The sequence below is a fragment of the Bufo gargarizans genome, chromosome 3, assembly GCF_014858855.1.
Source record: "Bufo gargarizans isolate SCDJY-AF-19 chromosome 3, ASM1485885v1, whole genome shotgun sequence".
In the NCBI taxonomy this organism is placed as follows: domain Eukaryota; kingdom Metazoa; phylum Chordata; class Amphibia; order Anura; family Bufonidae; genus Bufo; species Bufo gargarizans.
Window position 1 is genome coordinate 459,651,842 of NC_058082.1, and position 21,112 is coordinate 459,672,953.

At 45.4% G+C, this 21,112-nt stretch overlaps 1 protein-coding gene across 2 annotated transcripts in view; it reads right to left on the bottom strand.

Annotated features, from left to right (window-relative positions):
* SRPX (sushi repeat containing protein X-linked) overlaps nt 1-18,422 on the bottom strand; it is a 176,670-nt gene extending 158,248 nt beyond the window's left edge. For both annotated transcript variants that reach the window (XM_044286628.1, XM_044286627.1), the window contains exon 1: nt 18,247-18,422. In XM_044286628.1, the coding sequence (XP_044142563.1) occupies nt 18,247-18,313 (67 nt within the window). In that variant the 5' untranslated portion in view covers nt 18,314-18,422. The remainder of the gene's footprint in view (nt 1-18,246) is intronic.
* Nucleotides 18,423-21,112: the final 2,690 nt, after the last annotated feature.

Here is a 21,112-nt window from a genome sequence, read left to right on the forward strand (position 1 = left end):
CCGGAGTTCACCATATCTGGCATGGCCGGATATTGCCATTCACCGCTGGAGCCCATTGACTATAATGGGACCCAGCTGGGATAGGATGGTCTCTGGGTTGCATCCCAGGATTTGGCCAGATGAAAACTAGTGCCAGCACAAGTGCAAGCTATGCCGAATACAATGAACTCCGGCAAGCTGTCACTCTGCCGAATAACTGTAACACTTACATAAGCAGCTATTTCTTCTTTTCTCCCAGCCCAGCAGTTGACTGCCCTATATGTTGCATATCTTTTTGCAAGTCATTTTAGCTGGCATTACCTACACACCACCAAGGGAGCAGAAATTCTATTTTCCTGTCACATTCTCAATGTCCCATAACATATTTTTGAAGCTCATAAATAAGTAATGACAGATCCAAAAATATCCTAAAGTGAAATGTATTGCTAAATGTAAATTTAGGATAACATTGTGTTCATGTGCTCCAAAAGAAAATGAAAACCTTTCCGGTCACATTGCATATAAAGTGAAAAACATGATGATATTGCTTTGGGTTTATCCAGAGAGATATTTGTCAAAGCAGGGGTATATTTCCAAAAATCAGGGCAATCCGTAAGAAATTGTAACATGACCTTTCTTATTCATTGTATAATGAGATGTCATAAAACTAAGTAATATACTATATGATATATATATTGTAAGGGATCATCTCTTTTCAGGCGGTCACACTCACAGATATCTCACCAGACAACGGATTTTCATGTCCAAACTGTGCATTTATTTTGACAGTCTTCTTATAAAGTATAGTCCAGTTATACATCACTGGGTGGGGTGAGGTTCCCACACCGCCAATACTTAAACAAATAAACTCCTGCCGTCTAGGCGCTACCTAAACACAATACGTCCCTATCTCACTCATAGAGCTCAGTTCACACATGGACAACATATGCGGCTTTCCTCAGCCAACATCAATACTGCAGCCTCAAGGCTGTGGCAACTCCAGTACCTTTTGGGGGAGAGTGGCCCAGTTGTCCTCCAGACGCTGGGCGTGCAACCCTCGTTCTCTAGGTGTCGCTAGGTCCTCCAAACCTCAGGCTATTCAAAGCCTTGTGGCCCCTCAGTCCTGCTGACTGAGACCACACACAGAGCCTCTGCTTCACAAAACAGTCTCGCTCTCCCTCCTCAGACTGACCTCCTATGAGGCGCTTTATGCAATCCTGATTACAGCAAGCCTCACCTGTGATCACCTCAGGTAGAAAGGAAAACCCATACTGGAAGGGTGTGGACTGGCAACTCCCTCTACCAAGCCTAGCCACCAGTCCAAGTAAAATCCAGGACCAAGAAAATGTACAAAAATGTCTCAGTAAACTATGCTTTGCTGAGACTACTGCCACTCTCTGGATTTTATCTGTCTCACCCATCTGAGGTACCTGAAGTGGGACAACACACCTTCCAGCACTGTTCACATAACCACAATATATATATTACCATTTTCAGATCTGTACATGCTATCAATAAATACCCATCATGATTTTTTACCTGCCTTGTTCCTACATTTCTTGACTTACATTTTTGCCTCTGACATCAAAGGATCGTTAAATATGACATTAGTTACATGTTAGCAGTCAGGCCATTCTGCACATAGGATGTTTTTGGTGCATTGAGGAAGATTTTTACTAGTAAAGTAAATCACTACTTACACTTTGAAGAGTCAGTCATCATAAGTTCAGAAAAGGGTCTTAAAATGACATGCAAAGAATCTGAAAAGCTACCATCCCCAACAACAGAGGGGCCTTCAGTAGAGTTGAGCGAACACCTGGATGTTCGGGTTCGAGAAGTTCGGCCGAACATCCCGGAAATGTTCGGGTTCGGGATCCGAACCCGATCCGAACTTCGTCCCGAACCCGAACCCCATTGAAGTCAATGGGGACCCGAACTTTTCGGCACTAAAAAGGCTGTAAAACAGCCCAGGAAAGAGCTAGAGGGCTGCAAAAGGCAGCAACATGTAGGTAAATCCCCTGCAAACAAATGTGGATAGGGAAATGAATTAAATTAAAAATTAAATAAATAAAAATTAACCAAAATCAATTGGAGAGAGGTTCCATAGCAGAGAATCTGGCTTCCCGTCACCCACCACTGGAACAGTCCATTCTCAGATATTTAGGCCCCGGCACCCAGGCAGAGGAGAGAGGTCCCGTAACAGAGAATCTGTCTTCATGTCAGCAGAGAATTAGTCTGCATGTCATAGCAGAGAATGAGGCTTCACGTCAGCCACCACTGCAACAGTCCATTGGCATATATTTAGGCCCAGCACCCAGGCAGAGGAGGGAGGTCCCGTAACAGAGAATCTGTCTTCATGTCAGCAGAGAATTAGTCTGCATGTCATAGCAGAGAATGAGGCTTCACGTCAGCCACCACTGCAACAGTCCATTGGCATATATTTAGGCCCAGCACACACACAGGCAGAGGAGAGAGGTCCCGTAACAGAGAATCTGTCTTCATGTCAGCAGAGAATTAGTCTGCATGTCATAGCAGAGAATGAGGCTTCACGTCAGCCACCACTGCAACAGTCCATTGGCATATATTTAGGCCCAGCACACACACAGGCAGAGGAGAGAGGTCCCGTAACAGACAATCTGGCTTCATGTCAGCAGAGAATTAGTCTGCATGTCATAGCAGAGAATGAGGCTTCACGTCACCCACCACTGCAACAGTCCATTGGCATATATTTAGGCCCAGCACCCAGGCAGAGGAGGGAGGTCCCGTAACAGAGAATCTGTCTTCATGTCAGCAGAGAATTAGTCTGCATGTCATAGCAGAGAATGAGGCTTCACGTCAGCCACCACTGAAACAGTCCATTGGCATATATTTAGGCCCAGCACACACACAGGCAGAGGAGAGAGGTCCCGTAACAGAGGATCTGGCTTCATGTCAGCAGAGAATCAGTCTGCATGTCATAGCAGAGAATCAGGCTTCACGTCAGCCACCACTGCAACAGTCCATTGGCATATATTTAGGCCTAGCACACAGGCAGAGGAGAGAGGTCCCGTAACAGACAATCTGGCTTCATGTCAGCAGAGAATCAGTCTGCATGTCATAGCAGAGAATGAGGCTTCACGTCAGCCACCACTGCAACAGTCCATTGTCATAAATTTAGGCACAGCACCCAGGCAGAGGAGGGAGGTCCCGTAACAGACAATCTGGCTTCATGTCAGCAGAGAATTAGTCTGCATGTCATAGCAGAGAATCAGGCTTCATGTCAGCCACCACTGCAACAGTCCATTGGCATATATTTAGGCCTAGCACACAGGCAGAGGAGAGGTTCATTCAACTTTGGGTAGCATCGCAATATAATGGTAAAATGAAAATAAAAATAGGATTGAATGAGGAAGTGCCCTGGAGTCCAATAATATATGGTTATGGGGAGGTAGTTAATGTCTAATCTGGACAAGGGACGGACAGGTCCTGTGGGATCCATGCCTGGTTCATTTTTATGAACGTCAGCTTGTCCACATTGGCTGTAGACAGGCGGCTGCGTTTGTCTGTAATGACGCCCCCTGCCGTGCTGAATACACGTTCAGACAAAACGCTGGCTGCCGGGCAGGCCAGCACCTCCAAGGCATAAAAGGCTAGCTCTGGCCACGTGGACAATTTAGAGACCCAGAAGTTGAATGGGGCCGAACCATCAGTCAGTACGTGGAGGGGTGTGCACACGTACTGTTCCACCATGTTAGTGAAATGTTGCCTCCTGCTAACACGTTGCGTATCAGGTGGTGGTGCAGTTAGCTGTGGCGTGTTGACAAAAGTTTTCCACATCTCTGCCATGCTAACCCTGCCCTCAGAGGAGCTGGCCGTGACACAGCTGCCTTGGCGACCTCTTGCTCCTCCTCTGCCTTGGCCTTGGGCTTCCACTTGTTCCCCTGTGACATTTGGGAATGCTCTCAGTAGCGCGTCTACCAACGTGCGCTTGTACTCGCGCATCTTCCTATCACGCTCCAGTGCAGGAAGTAAGGTGGGCACATTGTCTTTGTAGCGTGGATCCAGCAGGGTGGCAACCCAGTAGTCCGCACAGGTTAAAATGTGGGCAACTCTGCTGTCGTTGCGCAGGCACTGCAGCATGTAGTCGCTCATGTGTGCCAGGCTGCCCAGGGATAAGGACAAGCTGTCCTCTGTGGGAGGCGTATCGTCATCGTCCTGCCTTTCCCCCCAGCCACGCACCAGTGATGGACCCGAGCTGCGTTGGGTGCCACCCCGCTGTGACCATGCTTCATCCTCATCCTCCTCCACCTCCTCCTCATCCTCGTCCTCCTCGTCCTCCAGTAGTGGGCCCTGGCTGGCCACATTTGTACCTGGCCTCTGCTGTTGCCAAAAACCTCCCTCTGAGTCACTTCGAAGAGACTGGCCTGAAAGTGCTAAAAATGACCCCTCTTCCTCCTCCTCCTCCTCCTGGGCCACCTCCTCTTCCATCATCGCCCTAAGTGTTTTCTCAAGGAGACATAGAAGTGGTATTGTAACGCTGATAACGGTGTCATCGCCACTGGCCATGTTGGTGGAGTACTCGAAACAGCGCAACAGGGCACACAGGTCTCGCATGGAGGCCCAGTCATTGGTGGTGAAGTGGTGCTGTTCTGTAGTGCGACTGACCCGTGCGTGCTGCAGCTGAAACTCCACTATGGCCTGCTGCTGCTCGCACAGTCTGTCCAGCATGTGCAAGGTGGAGTTCCACCTGGTGGGCACGTCGCATATGAGGCGGTGAGCGGGAAGGCCGAAGTTACGCTGTAGCGCAGACAGGCGAGCAGCAGCAGGATGTGAACGCCGGAAGCGCGAACAGACGGCCCGCACTTTATGCAGCAGCTCTGACATGTCGGGGTAGTTGTGAATGAACTTCTGCACCACCAAATTCAGCACATGCGCCAAGCAAGGGATGTGCGTCAAATTGGCTAGTCCCAGAGCTGCAACGAGATTTCGCCCATTATCACACACCACCAGGCCGGGCTTGAGGCTCACCGGCAGCAACCACTCGTCGGTCTGTTGTTCTATACCCCGCCACAACTCCTGTGCGGTGTGGGGCCTGTCCCCCAAACATATGAGTTTCAGAATGGCCTGCTGACGTTTACCCCGGGCTGTGCTGAAGTTGGTGGTGAAGGTGTGTGGCTGACTGGATGAGCAGGTGGAAGAAGAGGAGGAGGAAGCCGAGAAGGAGGAGGTGGCAACAGGAGGCAAAGAATGTTGCCCTGCGATCCTTGGCGGCGGAAGGACGTGCGCCAAACAGCTCTCCGCCTGGGGCCCAGCTGCCACTACATTTACCCAGTGTGCAGTTAGGGAGATATAGCGTCCCTGGCCGTGCTTACTGGTCCACGTATCTGTGGTTAGGTGGACCTTGCCACAGATGGCGTTGCGCAGTGCACACTTGATTTTATCGGATACTTGGTTGTGCAGGGAAGGCACGGCTCTCTTGGAGAAGTAGTGCCGGCTGGGAACAACATACTGTGGGACAGCAAGCGACATGAGCTGTTTGAAGCTGTCTGTGTCCACCAGCCTAAATGACAGCATTTCATAGGCCAGTAGTTTAGAAATGCTGGCATTCAGGGCCAGGGATCGAGGGTGGCTAGGTGGGAATTTACGCTTTCTATCAAATGTTTGTGAGATGGAGAGCTGAACGCTGGCGTGTGACATGGTTGAGACGCTTGGTGACGGAGGTGGTGGTGGTGGTGTTGGTGGTACATCCCCTGTTTGCTGGGCGGCAGGTGCCAACGTTCCTCCAGAGGCGGAGGAAGAGGCCGAGGCGGCAGCAGCAGAATAGGCCGAGGCGGCAGCAGCAGAAGAGGTAGCAGGGGGAGCCTGAGTGACTTCCTTGGTTTTAAGGTGTTTACTCCACTGCAGTTCATGCTTTGCATGCAGGTGCCTGGTCATGCAGGTTGTGCTCAGGTTCAGAACGTTAATGCCTCGCTTCAGGCTCTGATGGCACAGCGTGCAAACCACTCGGGTCTTGTCGTCAGCACATTGTTTGAAGAAGTGCCATGCCAGGGAACTCCTTGAAGCTGCCTTTGGGGTGCTCGGTCCCAGATGGCGGCGGTCAGTAGCAGGCGGAGTCTCTTGGCGGCGGGTGTTCTGCTTTTGCCCACTGCTCCCTCTTTTGCTACGCTGTTGGCTCGGTCTCACCACTGCCTCTTCCTCCGAACTGTGAAAGTCAGTGGCACGACCTTCATTCCATGTGGGGTCTAGGACCTCATCGTCCCCTGCATCGTCTTCCACCCAGTCTTGATCCCTGACCTCCTGTTCAGTCTGCACACTGCAGAAAGACGCAGCAGTTGGCACCTGTGTTTCGTCATCATCAGAGACATGCTGAGGTGGTATTCCCATGTCCTCATCATCAGGAAACATAAGTGGTTGTGCGTCAGTGCATTCTATGTCTTTCACCGCTGGGGAAGGGCTAGGTGGATGCCCTTGGGAAACCCTGCCAGCGGAGTCTTCAAACAGCATAAGAGACTGCTGCATAACTTGAGGCTGAGACAGTTTCCCTGGTATGCATGGGGGTGATGTGACAGACTGATGGGGTTGGTTTTCAGGCGCCATCTGTGCGCTTTCTGCAGAAGACTGGGTGGGAGATAATGTGAACGTGCTGGATCCACTGTCGGCCACCCAATTGACTAATGCCTGTACCTGCTCAGGCCTTACCATCCTTAGAACGGCATTGGGCCCCACCATATATCGCTGTAAATTCTGGCGGCTACTGGGACCTGAGGTAGTTGGTACACTAGGACGTGTGGATGTGGCAGAACGGCCACGTCCTCTCCCAGCACCAGAGGGTCCACTAACACCACCACGACCATGTCCACGTCCGCGTCCCTTACTAGATGTTTTTCTCATTGTTATGGTTCACCACAACAACAAATATATTATTTGGCCCAATGTATTGTATTCAAATTCAGCGGGATATAAATTTGAGGCCTAGTATTTAGGCGCTGGGTGACCGGTATGGATTTAGTGACAGAATTAGACTTGGAAATGCACAGAAGCGTGTGTGTGAAGTTATTCTGAATGACCCTATGTGCACCTTCAATATGATCTACCCTTTTAGGGATAGATTTCAAATAGCTCTGATATAGCAGAAACGACTAAATTATGAAATTGCTAAATTGGGAATTGTATTTCAACCCAGAACAAGAAATGTGCTTGAACGGACACTAAATAACTCGCCCAGCTACAGCACTAGGGACAGATTTAGCTGGATATAAATTTGAGGCCTAGTATTTAGGCGCTGGGTGACCGGTATGGATTTAGTGACAGAATTAGACTTGGAAATGCACAGAAGCGTGTGTGTGAAGTTATTCTGAATGACCCTATGTGCACCTTGAATATTATATACCCTTTTAGGGATAGATTTCAAATAGCTCTGATATAGCAGAAACCACTAAATTATGAAATTGCTAAATTGGGAATTGTATTTCAACCCAGAACAAAAAATGTGCTTTGACGGACACTAAATAACTTTCCCAGCCACAACAGGACAGCGTTAACGAGAGATTTAGCAGGATATAAATTTGAGGCCTAGTATTTAGGCGCTGGGTGACAGGTATGGGTTTAGTGACAGAATTAGACTTGGAAATACACAGTAGCGGGTGTGTGTGAAGTTATTCTGAATGACCCAATGTGCACCTTGAATATTATATACCCTTTTAGGGATAGATTTCAAATAGCTCTGATATAGCAGAAACCACTAAATTATGAAATTGCTAAATTGGGAATTGTATTTCAACCCAGAACAAGAAATGTGCTTGAACGGACACTAAATAACTCGCCCAGCTACAGCACTAAGGACAGATTTAGCGGGATATAAATTTGAGGCCTAGTATTTAGGCGCTGGGTGACAGGTATGGGTTTAGTGCCAGAATTAGACTTGGAAATACACAGTAGCGGGTGTGTGTGAAGTTATTCTGAATGACCCAATGTGCACCTTGAATATTATATACCCTTTTAGGGATAGATTTCAAATAGCTCTGATATAGCAGAAACCACTAAATTATGAAATTGCTAAATTGGGAATTGTATTTCAACCCAGAACAAGAAATGTGCTTGAACGGACACTAAATAACTCGCCCAGCTACAGCACTAAGGACAGATTTAGCGGGATATAAATTTGAGGCCTAGTATTTAGGCGCTGGGTGACAGGTATGGGTTTAGTGCCAGAATTAGACTTGGAAATACACAGTAGCGGGTGTGTGTGAAGTTATTCTGAATGACCCAATGTGCACCTTGAATATTATATACCCTTTTAGGGATAGATTTCAAATAGCTCTGATATAGCAGAAACCACTAAATTATGAAATTGCTAAATTGGGAATTGTATTTCAACCCAGAACAAGAAATGTGCTTGAACGGACACTAAATAACTCGCCCAGCTACAGCACTAAGGACAGATTTAGCGGGATATAAATTTGAGGCCTAGTATTTAGGGGCTGGGTGACAGGTATGGGTTTAGTGCCAGAATTAGACTTGGAAATACACAGTAGCGGGTGTGTGTGAAGTTATTCTGAATGACCCAATGTGCACCTTGAATATTATATACCCTTTTAGGGATAGATTTCAAATAGCTCTGATATAGCAGAAACCACTAAATGATGAAATTGCTAAATTGGGAATTGTATTTCAACCCAGAACAAGAAATGTGCTTGAACGGACACTAAATAACTCGCCCAGCTACAGCACTAAGGACAGATTTAGCGGGATATAAATTTGAGGCCTAGTATTTAGGCGCTGGGTGACAGGTATGGGTTTAGTGCCAGAATTAGACTTGGAAATACACAGTAGCGGGTGTGTGTGAAGTTATTCTGAATGACCCAATGTGCACCTTGAATATTATATACCCTTTTAGGGATAGATTTCAAATAGCTCTGATATAGCAGAAACCACTAAATTATGAAATTGCTAAATTGGGAATTGTATTTCAACCCAGAACAAGAAATGTGCTTGAACGGACACTAAATAACTCGCCCAGCTACAGCACTAAGGACAGATTTAGCGGGATATAAATTTGAGGCCTAGTATTTAGGCGCTGGGTGACAGGTATGGGTTTAGTGCCAGAATTAGACTTGGAAATACACAGTAGCGGGTGTGTGTGAAGTTATTCTGAATGACCCAATGTGCACCTTGAATATTATATACCCTTTTAGGGATAGATTTCAAATAGCTCTGATATAGCAGAAACCACTAAATTATGAAATTGCTAAATTGGGAATTGTATTTCAACCCAGAACAAGAAATGTGCTTGAACGGACACTAAATAACTCGCCCAGCTACAGCACTAGGGACAGATTTAGCTGGATATAAATTTGAGGCCTAGTATTTAGGCGCTGGGTGACCGGTATGGATTTAGTGACAGAATTAGACTGGGATATGGCCAAAAAATAAACAGACTATTGCTGGTTAAATGCACTTGGTGTGACAGCTTCACCCTGATGTAGGCTTTAGCCAAAAAACAACCACACCATTGAGGGTTAAATGCACTTGGTGACAGGCGCAGCTTGCCCCTGATTTAGTATATGGCCAAAAAATGAACAGACTATTGCTGGTTAAATGCACTTGGTGTGACAGCTTCACCCTGATGTAGGCTTTAGCCAAAAAACAACCACACCATTGAGGGTTAAATGCACTTGGTGACAGGCGCAGCTTGCCCCTGATTTTGTATATGGCCAAAAAATGAACAGACTATTGCTGGTTAAATGCACTTGGTGTGACAGCTTCACCCTGATGTAGGCTTTAGCCAAAAAACAACCACACCATTGAGGGTTAAATGCACTTGGTCGCAGCTTGTGCTGGCGCACCACAAGACACAAAATGGCCGCCGATCACCCCAGAAAAATGTGACTGACAAACGGTCTGTGCAGCCTAAAAACAGTGAGCAATTGAGGATCAGCAGCTCAATGATCCACAGCTGCAGATCGATCAGTTAATCAAGTCCTTTGGAGGAGTTAATCTGCCTAATCTCGCCCTACTGTCGCAGCCGCAACCTCTCCCTACGCTAATCAGAGCAGAGTGACGGGCGGCGCTATGTGACTCCAGCTTAAATAGAGGCTGGGTCACATGGTGCTCTGGCCAATCACAGCCATGCCAATAGTAGGCATGGCTGTGATGGCCTCTTGGGGCAAGTAGTATGACGCTTGTTGATTGGCTGCTTTGCAGCCTTTCAAAAAGCGCCAAGAAAGCGTCACAAAAGCGCGAAGAAAGCGACGAACACCGAACCCGAACCCGGACTTTTACGAAAATGTCCGGGTTCGGGTCCGTGTCACGGACACCCCAAAATTCGGTACGAACCCGAACTATACAGTTCGAGTTCGCTCATCCCTAGCCTTCAGCAAGTGTCATCATTTTATACTGTTTTATCTATTCCGCTGCTTGCCTCTGAATAGGGTAGATTTACTAATGAAACAATGTTATTAGGGGAATGGCTTAAAGCAGGGATGCACAACCTGTGGTCTTCCAGCTGTTGCAAAACTACAACTCCCAGCATGCCCTAATAGCTATAGGTTGTCCAGACATACTGGGAGTTGTAGTTCTGCAACAGCTGGAGCGTTGCAGGTTGGTTTAAAGCAATGTCCCAAATTGTGCATAAAAACTGGTGCAAAATTCTGTCATAAAGTAACCCAACTAACATGTTAGATTAGACAGTCTAAAGATGCACCATCATCATCCAGCATGAGCCACTGTGGTAAATTTGGCACATCTATACTATCCAGTCTAAGTTTACACTGCCTAAAAGTTTGTGGCCAACAGTGAGTATTCATTCTAAAGGCTCAAGCAGTCCATATTTTTCTCCTTTCTTTGCCTGGTGTAATGTTGGAGGTCCATCAGCATCTCCCCTCTCCCAGTGGTCACTCCTCCTGCTGCTTTGTGATCTATGCTGCTCTGGGGCTGTCCCTCACTTTCATTCTCCTACTGTGACTTCTGAATCCTCACATTCGGCACGTTCTCTTCCCAGCATTAAAAAGGCCAGCGCACACACTAGCTAATCTGTCCCCAGCCTATGACACCATTCCCTGGGGTATATATGACACCTTCCTCTATGGAAAGTTGTCAAAGCTATAAGGTTCCTAGCTTGTCTTGTTCCTGCAAAGAACTAGACAAGCTAGTAACCTCCCATGCCTGACGTCTTCCTGATAACTAAATTGACCCTGTGCCTCCTGTCCTGACCTCTGCCTGATCACCATATTGACCTTGTGCTGCCTGCCCTGACCTATTACCTGTTTCAGCGTATTGCAAGACTTCTTCGTCTTGACCTCTGACCACACTTCTGCTTGTCCACATGGGACCACACTCCGATGTCTCTTGACCTACCTGGGTCAACAGTCTCTAAACAGAGACTACTGCTAGAGGTAGAGGCCTGGTTGCCCTGCAGCAAAATCCAGATCCCCGTACAGAGGTGAAAGGATGAATACCAGGAGACCACCTTGACAATACCTTCTGGAGTATCCCCAAGTCAAATCCATTCAGGTCCACAGTGGGTCCACACACGCTGCGCTATGCTTAGTTTACAAAATAGGCTAAAAAGCATTACCGACAACCACTTTATTCCCTTCATACCAAAGACAGGAATATTTAAAGTACTGTACTGTAGCTATTGAGTGTGAAGACCCTGTCAAATGATTAGTACTTTAGCTTACACTCTGCCGGACCAAATGCGTCCATGCAATGTTCATTTAAGTCGGTGCCATGTAATGATGCATTTCCGGTTTCCTGGGCAATAGTCGCTGATCGCAGGAGATTAGAGAAGCCGGACCAGCAGAGATCAGCCAGCTTCTTTTAAAATGGGGTTGTCTTGAGGAAACAGCCCAGTATTGTACAAACCGGATTCCAAAGAAGTTGGGACACTAAACAAATTGTAAATAAAAACTGAATGCAAGGATGTGGAGATGGCAAATGTCAATATTTTATTTGTAATAGAACGTAGATGACAGATCAAACGTTTAATCCGAGTAAATGTATTATTTTAAACGAAAAATACGTTGATTCAAATTTTCACGGTGTCAACAAATCCCCAAAAAGTTGGGACAAGTAGCAATAAGAGGCTGGAAAAAGTAAATTTGAGCATAACGAAGAGCTGGAAGACCAATTAACACTAATTTGGTCAATTGCCAATATGATTGGGTATAAAAAGAGCTTCTCAGAGTGGCAGTGTCTCTCAGAAGCCAAGATGGGTAGAGGATCACAAATTCCCACAATGTTGTGCAGAAAGATAGTGGAGCAATATCAGAAAGGTGTTACCCAGCGAAAAATTGCAAAGACTTTGCATCTATCATCATCAACTGTGCATAACATCATCCGAAGATTCGGAGAATCTGGAACAATCTCTGTGCATAAGGGTCAAGGCCGTAAAACCATACTGGATGCCCGTGATCTCCGGGCCTTTAAACGACACTGCACCACAAACAGGAATGCTACTGTAAAGGAAATCACAGAATGGGCTCAGGAATACTTCCAGAAACCATTGTCAGTGAACAGAATCCACCGTGCCATCCGCCGTTGCCAGCTGAAACTCTACAGTGCAAAGAAGAAGCCATTTCTAAGCAAGATCCACAAGCTCAGGCGTTTTCACTGGGCCAGGGATCATTTAAAATGGAGTGTGGCAAAATGGAAGACTGTTCTGTAGTCAGACGAGTCACGATTCAAAGTTCTTTTTGGAAATCTGAGACGCCATGTCATCCGGACCAAAGAGGACAAGGACAACCCAAGTTGTTATCAACGCTCAGTTCAGAAGCCTGCATCTCTGATGGTATGGGGTTGCGTGTGGCATGGGCAGCTTGCATGTCTGGAAAGGCACCATCAATGCAGAAAAATATATTCAGGTTCTAGAACAACATATGCTCCCATCCAGACGTCATCTCTTTCAGGGAAGACCCTGCATTTTTCAACAAGATAATGCCAGACCACATTCTGCATCAATCACAACATCATGGCTGCGTAGGAGAAGGATCCGGGTACTGAAATGGCCAGTCTGCAGTCCAGATCTTTCACCTATAGAGAACATTTGGCGCATCATAAAGAGCAAGGTGCAACAAAGAAGGCCCAAGATGATTGAACAGTTAGAGGCCTGTATTAGACAAGAATGGGAGAGCATTCCTATTTCTAAACTTGAGAAACTGGTCTCCTCGGTCCCCAGACGTCTGTTGAGTGTTGTAAGAAGAAGGGGAGATGCCACACAGTGGTGAAAATGGCCTTGTCCCAACTTTTTGGGGATTTGCTAACACCATGAAATTCTGATTCAACATATTTTTCCCTTAAAATGGTACATTTTCTCAGTTTAAACTTTTGTTCCGTGATTTATGTTCTATTCTGAATAAAATATTAGAAGTTGGCACCTCCACATCATTGCATTCAGTTTTTATTCACGATTTGTATGGTGTCCCAACTTTTTTGGAATCCGGTTTGTATATTATATAGAATATTGTCCATGGCTTTACTCAAACCTGAATTTTCGAGTTAGAGGTTAATAACAGAGATAATTTTCAGCAACTACATCGCTTTACTGTGCTTTGGTTTCTGTTTGACAGTAACTTATCCTCAGCACTAATCAAAATCTGCAAAAGAATATGATACAGACAGTTCACAATAAGTCAAGAATCATCATGTTTCAATGTGAGACGCTGAAATCTACCAGTCATTTACAACAATAGTAAATACAACCTTATACCAGAAAGTCAGACAACCCGGCAGGTCCAGGTCGAGAGATGGGGATAAAGTGCACCATACTGTACTTGCATCTTTATCCATTTCATTCTGGATCGCGAAAAGCTGCAAAAGATATATGGAAGCAAACTCCCTTTTGCTTATTGCATTTGGGGTCCGGAAAATAGTGCACATAGACAACCAATCAAAAGAAACAATCAGAAAGAAAAGCATTTCTTCTCAGCCAGGTAAAGGTTTAAAGGAGTTGTCTCCCTTCAGCACATGGCATTTATCACGTACAGAAAGTTAATACAAGGCACTTACTAATGTATTGTGATTGTCCATATTGCCTCCTTTGCTGGCTAGACTAATTTTTCCATAATTTTATAAACCTCTCGTTGGTTATGACCACCCTGTAATCCAGCAGACCTGACCGTGCTTGCACACTATACAGTGGTGTAACTACAACTGACTGTCCCGACTGCTCCCCCCCAGCAATTTCTTCACAACCCCCAATTTACATGCAATCCCCACTCCTGTGGCTAGTCAAGATTGATCTCAGACAAGGATCGGCAGCCGCTCCGTTAGTTTCCTACGGTGTCACTGTATATAATGTCATTGTATAATACTGTTGAGGGGGTCCTGACAATAAAATCTTTTAGTCTTCCTCCTGAAGGGGCCCCTTGTGGGTCTGGGCCCCAAAGCAGCCGGCTCCCCTGTTTCCCCTATAGCTATGCCCCTGACACAATAGGAAAAAGCACTGGTCTATGTGCGCTTCTATGGTCCCAGCCACCAGAGAGGCCGGAACTTTTTCCCATAGTGTGCAAGCACAACCATTGCTGCTGGATAGCAGGGTGGTCTTGTGTTGTCTCTTAAATATGTTTTGCTAGTCACCCAAATGGCTTATTACTACTGATATACCACGACCTGGATGAATGAGAACCTTCACAGACTTCATTCACAGCCATGGAATATTGAACTACATGGATATTTTCGCATGTAGGATTTGGACCACATTGCAATTAACTGATAGCATGTATGGTGTTGTTACCTGCTTCTGTGTACATGTATATTATATAGTTCAATTTAGCATTGCTAAGTAAACCAAATTTATTCATTATAGGGATTTTCCCACCCCAGAAAGTTATAGCATAAGACTTGGATATTAAATCACTTTCTCATTGGTGTTTTCACTGATAGACCTGCGAATGAAGGTGCCACAGTGCTAGTTTGCTTGAATGTTGGGTTGCTGGGTGCAGCAGAAATAATGTGAAGGGGTCACTGTGCTTAACCAGCAATGTGGCCCATTCAACCTCAGGATCAGTGCGGTCCCTTAGGTTGACCTGCAGTGCCTTGAATGTCATGGCATATCTTAGTGATATAATATTAAATTATGGAAATCCTCCTTAATGGAAGGAATGTGTAATCAGAAAAATGGTCTGTTACAGTATGTAAAACATACACTATATATAGAAAAGTATTGTGGCACCTACAGTACATATTACACCCGTAGGAGCCTTTATGACATCCCACTCTAAATCCATAGGCATTAGGAAGGAGTTGCTCCCCACCCCCCACCGCTCTTTGCAGATAAAACACCTTTTACTCTTCTGGGAAGGCTGTATAACATTTCCAGAAGATGTAGGAGTGTGTCTGTGGGAACTTCTCCCCATTCATCCAGATGAACATTTGTGAGGTCAGTCACTGGCTCAGACGGCCTGTCTCACAGTCTCTGTTCTAATTCATCCCAGAAGTGTTATTTGGGTTGAGGGCAGACCTCTGTCTACACCAGTCAAGTTCTTCCCCACCAAACTCACCCCACCATGTCTTTACAGACTTTACTATGTGCACTGGGGCAAAGTCATGCTGGAAGAGAAAAGAACCTTCCCCAAACTGTCCAATGAAAGTTGGAAGCGTACCATTGTTCAAAATGTCTTAGTATGCTGTCATGTTAAGATTTCACTCTTCACTGGAACTAAGGGATCTAGGATAATCCCTGAAAAGCAACCCAACAGCAAGTTTCGCCCAGCTCCCCAACAAGCTTTACAGTTGGCACGATACAGGTATTGTGCTTCTGGCATTCACCAAACCCAGATTTGTCTGTCAGACTGCCAGATAGAGAAGAGTGATTTGTCACACAACAGAATATGTTTCCACTCTTCCAAAGTCCAGTTGCAGAGTGGTTTACACCCCTCCATTCAATGCTTGACATTGCACTTGATGATGTTAGGCTTGCGTGTACCTTGTTGGTCATGGAAACCCATGTCATGAAACTCCTGGGGCACAGATTTTGTGCTGATGTTATCATCAGAGGAGGTTTGGAACTCTGTAGCTGAGTCATCAGAGCATTGGTGACTTTTATGCGCTTCAGGACTTAGCGACCCCACTCTGTAACTTTACATGGTCTGCCAGTTGGTGGCTGAGTTGCTGTTGTTCCCAAACACTTCCAGTTTGAAATAAGACTACTGATGGTTTATTGTGGAATATGAAGGAGGAAATAACTTGCTGCAGCAAGGACATCCTATAACAGTACCCCGCTCAAATTCAGTGAGCTTCTTAGAACAAAAAATTCTTTCATTTTTGTAATGAAACAGTATTTTGATTGCTTTTATACACCTGTGGCAATGGGACTGAATGAAACACTAGATTTAAATAAGAGTTGTGTCCCAAAACATTATTTTTTATTTTTTTTTTAGAATTTCTGGTGATTTTTTTTACATTCTCCATATCACAAAAAATCCAATATTTTCACACTGGCCCCTAAGCCTAATAATATGTTGAGACTTGTTCTTTACAAATCACTTTTCAGCAGTCATCTCATTATCATCAAAGGTAGGATTGCAAGTCATAGAGCATGTCCAGAAAACTGTCCTGTAGTTATAACAATAAGTTCTCTCCAGACTATTGTGTCTACGGCCCATGGTGGCTGCTGTAAAGCAGATCACTGAATCCATAATCTTGCATAAAATATAGAATAAAAATATCAACAATCAGAACATAAAAGCAGATAAGAAACAAAGACAATGTTTCACTGTTGGGTTTTAAGGATTACTAGAAATTCTATAGCTAGATTTCTGCTTTGGCAAGTTTACCGTCAAATGCTATAAAACTGTCTAAACCTTTACTATTTATAATATAAAAGATGGAAAGATGTTCCTTGTGAATGGAAAGGCCAATTGTTTACTTCAATGTAATTGCGTCTTCCCTTCCATCTAAGGACAGATGACAACTCCTATTATGTAATCATGGCTTATTTCCCATAGTCAGCTATAAAACATAAGGCTTTAGTTTATGGTGTAGCTCGATTTGTATACCATATGATATGCACAAATGAGGCACAGTTTAAAAAGGTTTTACAGTATTTTATAACTGATGACCTATCCTCTGGATAGGTCATCAGTATCTGCTCAGTCGATCGGACCCCTGGCGATCGGCTGTTTGAGAAGGTATCGGACCTCCTGTGAGCGCCATGGCCTTCTCGCAGCTTGCCAAGCACAGCACCGTGATATTGCAGCTCAGCCCCATTCACTTCTATGGGACTGAGCTACTCCTAGGCCACATGGCTGATGACCGTGTCATCACTGACCTAGGAGAAGCCGTGAGAAGGCCACGGCGCTACTGTGACAAACGCTGCCTTCTCAAACAGCTGCTCAGCGGAGGTCCCAGGTGTCAGACCCCAACGTTCAAATACTAATCACCTATCCTGAGGATAGCAATAAACAAATGTAGAAGCAGCACCACACGGTCCTTTCTGATGTTTTCTTATAGATGCAACAGCCTCACCAATGGCCCTGGATCCATACCGCTTGTATTCATCTATCCTGAGGATAGGTCATTAGTATTAACATCTCGAAAAAACCCTTTAAGCCATACCATTATGTGGGTACCTGCCTTTTAAAAGTATAGTTGCGGAAATAGAATTAGCTCCTTATTAGCATACAGACAGAGCCATGGGTGCACGTTACTTTATAGGCTTAACGGCAGTCCAGCGCAAAATCTCAGAGGACCCATGATATGAAACAGAGCTGTGCCACATGACAAACTCAACTTCTCCGCACTCTACTAACCTATTATGGTGTTTTTTCTTTTTGTGTTTGCACTTTCAGATTATAATGGCATGTCTTCTTCAGCGAGGGCTGACTTGATGTTCTTTAATTTGTAACTACAACTCCTAGTATGCCATTGGAGTTTGGTGCAACTATTTTCACCCTCCTTACCTTCCCCCAGCATGTCTGGTTAAATGAGTCCACTGTCAAATTTCAACACATAAGTTGCTAGCACGGGCATGAAGGAATGCTTGACCACCACACTCAGCACACAGATCTACTACAAAGCAAACTGAGGGGGAATGATGAAATCACAGAAAGCAGTATGGTCAGGCATTCTGATCATTAATGGTCATGGAATGCCCACAAGTTGTACACATTATAATAAAAGAAATAGGTATGTAACATGTGAAGAACCGTCGGTGACTTCAGCGTAGTCTCAAACATCAGTATGAAGTCTACCAGCAAATACTGTCCTGCATAGTAGAGAAGACCTCTGGCCCCCAATTTGCTATGAACATTCTGAAGGAATGAAGTACAGTATATACAGTAGCCCTACCTTCATATCCACTTGTCAGGTACAAATTCAGGGCGAACAGCCAAAGTATGTACAGTGAGGTCCCCATGACTTTAAAAACAAGTCCCTTCTGCAGACGTAGATGAAGTGGGAAAGGAAGCAGAAAGACACAGACAGAGAGGAAAGAATTCTACACAGTCTTTAAGCTTCAGGCAAGAAGCAAGATACCGCAAGTTTTTTTTCTCCTTGGAGAACTGAAACTCTGCCAGGAAAAAGGGGGGAGTACAGCAATCCCTTATTGGACACAGCAGATTCCCTACACAAATGTACCATAGCACTCCTCAGCAAGGGTGGATTTGTCAGTTTTTTCTTTGATCAAAGTCAGACCAATGAGTTGAATGAACCCCATTCTAACCTACTGCCACATAAACGTACCTGGTTGTCAAAGTTAAGCGATTTACTATGTCTGCGGAATTCATTTTATTAATGGTTGCATTGACGGGGGGGGGGGGGGAGTATTTCCTACAGGATTGTTCACAGAGTCACAGACATATTTTTCTGCGGATGTTTAAACTGGACGGATGCCAGACAAAAAGAAGATGCCTTTTACAGACTTCATTTGCATGAATTCGTGAATCGTTATTATGTATTATTATAGTGTACCTGAAACGACGTAGTGGCAAATACCACGTTCATGAGGATATCTGCAGTACAGTGCTTAAAGGGAGTCTGTCACCAGAGGGCTAGCTTGGCTGAATGTAATGATACATTTTATTTAGCAATGCATTCCTTTATTGTGGAGAAGAAACAACAACTTTTAATCCATATGCAAATGAGCCGTTAAGTGCACTGTGGGTAGGGCTAAGCCATTCTGTGCACCCTTGCTCCTCCTGCTTCCTTTGTAAACCCCTCTCTCTCCTTCGTGATTGGACAGGCAGGTTTCTGCATAGTCATATCCCTTGGCCCAATGAATTAAGAGGGGCTGGCAGAGGAAGCAGCAGACGGAAGGGTGCAAAGAGGGGAATGGGAACACCCTTATTTACATATGGGTTAAAAAAACTTTTTCTTTAGAACACCAGCAAGAGATTGCTAAATGAGAGCTATCATTACATTCAGCTGAGCTAGCCTTACAAGGCATTGTGCCTGGTTTCACAGTCAAATTCGTAGAGACAGAGTAAGGCTTCATTCACACAACCAGATTTCTGTTCTGTACAACCCCTGGGTTATATGGAGCTGTCAAAGTGTTTTTGGTGCTGTACTGTACCTCCATATTCCTCAGGTTCTCATAGATTTCTACTGAATCTGCCATGTTCTATCAGAACCCACATTTACAAGTTTCTAGAGGTCTATAATTCGCTGCCATTCTGAGGTCTAAACCATGCTAAAATAGTAATAAAAAAAAAGAAGAAAATAGCAAAATTATTGTGCAAATACGTCACGTTTTCATTGCACCAGTTTTGCTAAATATCCTTACGGTCTCTATGAAACTGATTAGGGGAATATTTCTATGTTGAAGGGGTTGTCTCATCATGGACAATGGGGGCATATCGCTAGGATATGCCCCCATTGTCTTATAGGTGCGGGTCCCACCGCTGGGACCCGCACCTATATCGAGAACGGAGCTCCGTTCATGAAAGAGGTCGCACTGCGCATGCGCAGCCGCCCTCCATTAATTTTCTATGGGGCCGGCGAAAATAGCCGAACCCTGGCTCGGCTATTTCCGTCGGCCCTATAGAAATGAATGGGAGCTGGGTCGCGCATGCACGGTACGCTCCCTTCACTTCTATGGAGAGTCGGCTTGGTGGTGGCCGGACCAGAGTCCTCCAGCCACCACCTTACGGGGCTCCGTTCTCGATTCGTTCTCGATATACCCCCATTGTCTATGATGAGACAACCCCTTTAAACTCAAGCTATGGATACACTTTTCTATAGGACTGAAGAGGAAAAAACGGTGCAAAGGGACGTTGGGAATTGACCTTGGGAGTTTTGTCGCTGTCTACATGTGACGCTTCATCCTGAGAGTTCCTGCACTTTAAAATGCCTGAGGGTGCACTTGCCTTGACCCTGCTTATAAACACATATTGGTTTTCTTTAGAGCATCTGTGCAAAGCCATCACTCAAACATATGGAAGACTTTTCAGTGTGTTGTTACGGCTACATGCAGTGACCCGGTAAATCATTGCTAAAGAGTTAATGCTGTGATGCACTCACAATTAGAAGCATTAAAATTGATTTTTTTTCTGCATATATCCTATGGGAGATGAACAGTTGATACCATACAGACACAGTACAAAAACCAATGCCTCATAACAATGCCAACAATAGTGCTCCCTGACTATGCCAGCCATAGTGCCCCATCACATTGCCAGCCACAGTGATCCCTGACTATGTCAGCCACAGTGCCCCATCACATTGCCAGCCACAGTGATCCCTGACTATGCCAGCCACAGTGCCCCATCACATTGCCAGCCACAGTGCTTCCTGACTATGCCAGCCACAGTGCTTCCTGACTATGTCAGCCACAGTCCCCCATTACATTACCAGCCACAGTGCTCCCTGACTATGTCAGCCACAGTGCCCTATCACATTAGCAGCCATAATGTCCCCTGACTATGCCAGTCTCAGTGCCTCCTGGCTATGCCAGCCACAGTGCCCCATCACATTGCAAGCCATGGTGTTTCATTATAGTACACCCTGACTATGCCAGCCACAGAGAACTACCATTATTAGAGACAGCCTCGCTGCCTAAGCTTACCCAGTCAGAGGCAATGGTAGGAGTCTGAAGTTACCGGGATGGATTTGTCCCATGCACAGTATGGTGGGGGAATAGCTACAAAGGTCCTGGCAGGGCAGACACTCTACACATTTACTCTGCTGTGTGTAGAGTTATAACTAGAAAAGGCTGGTC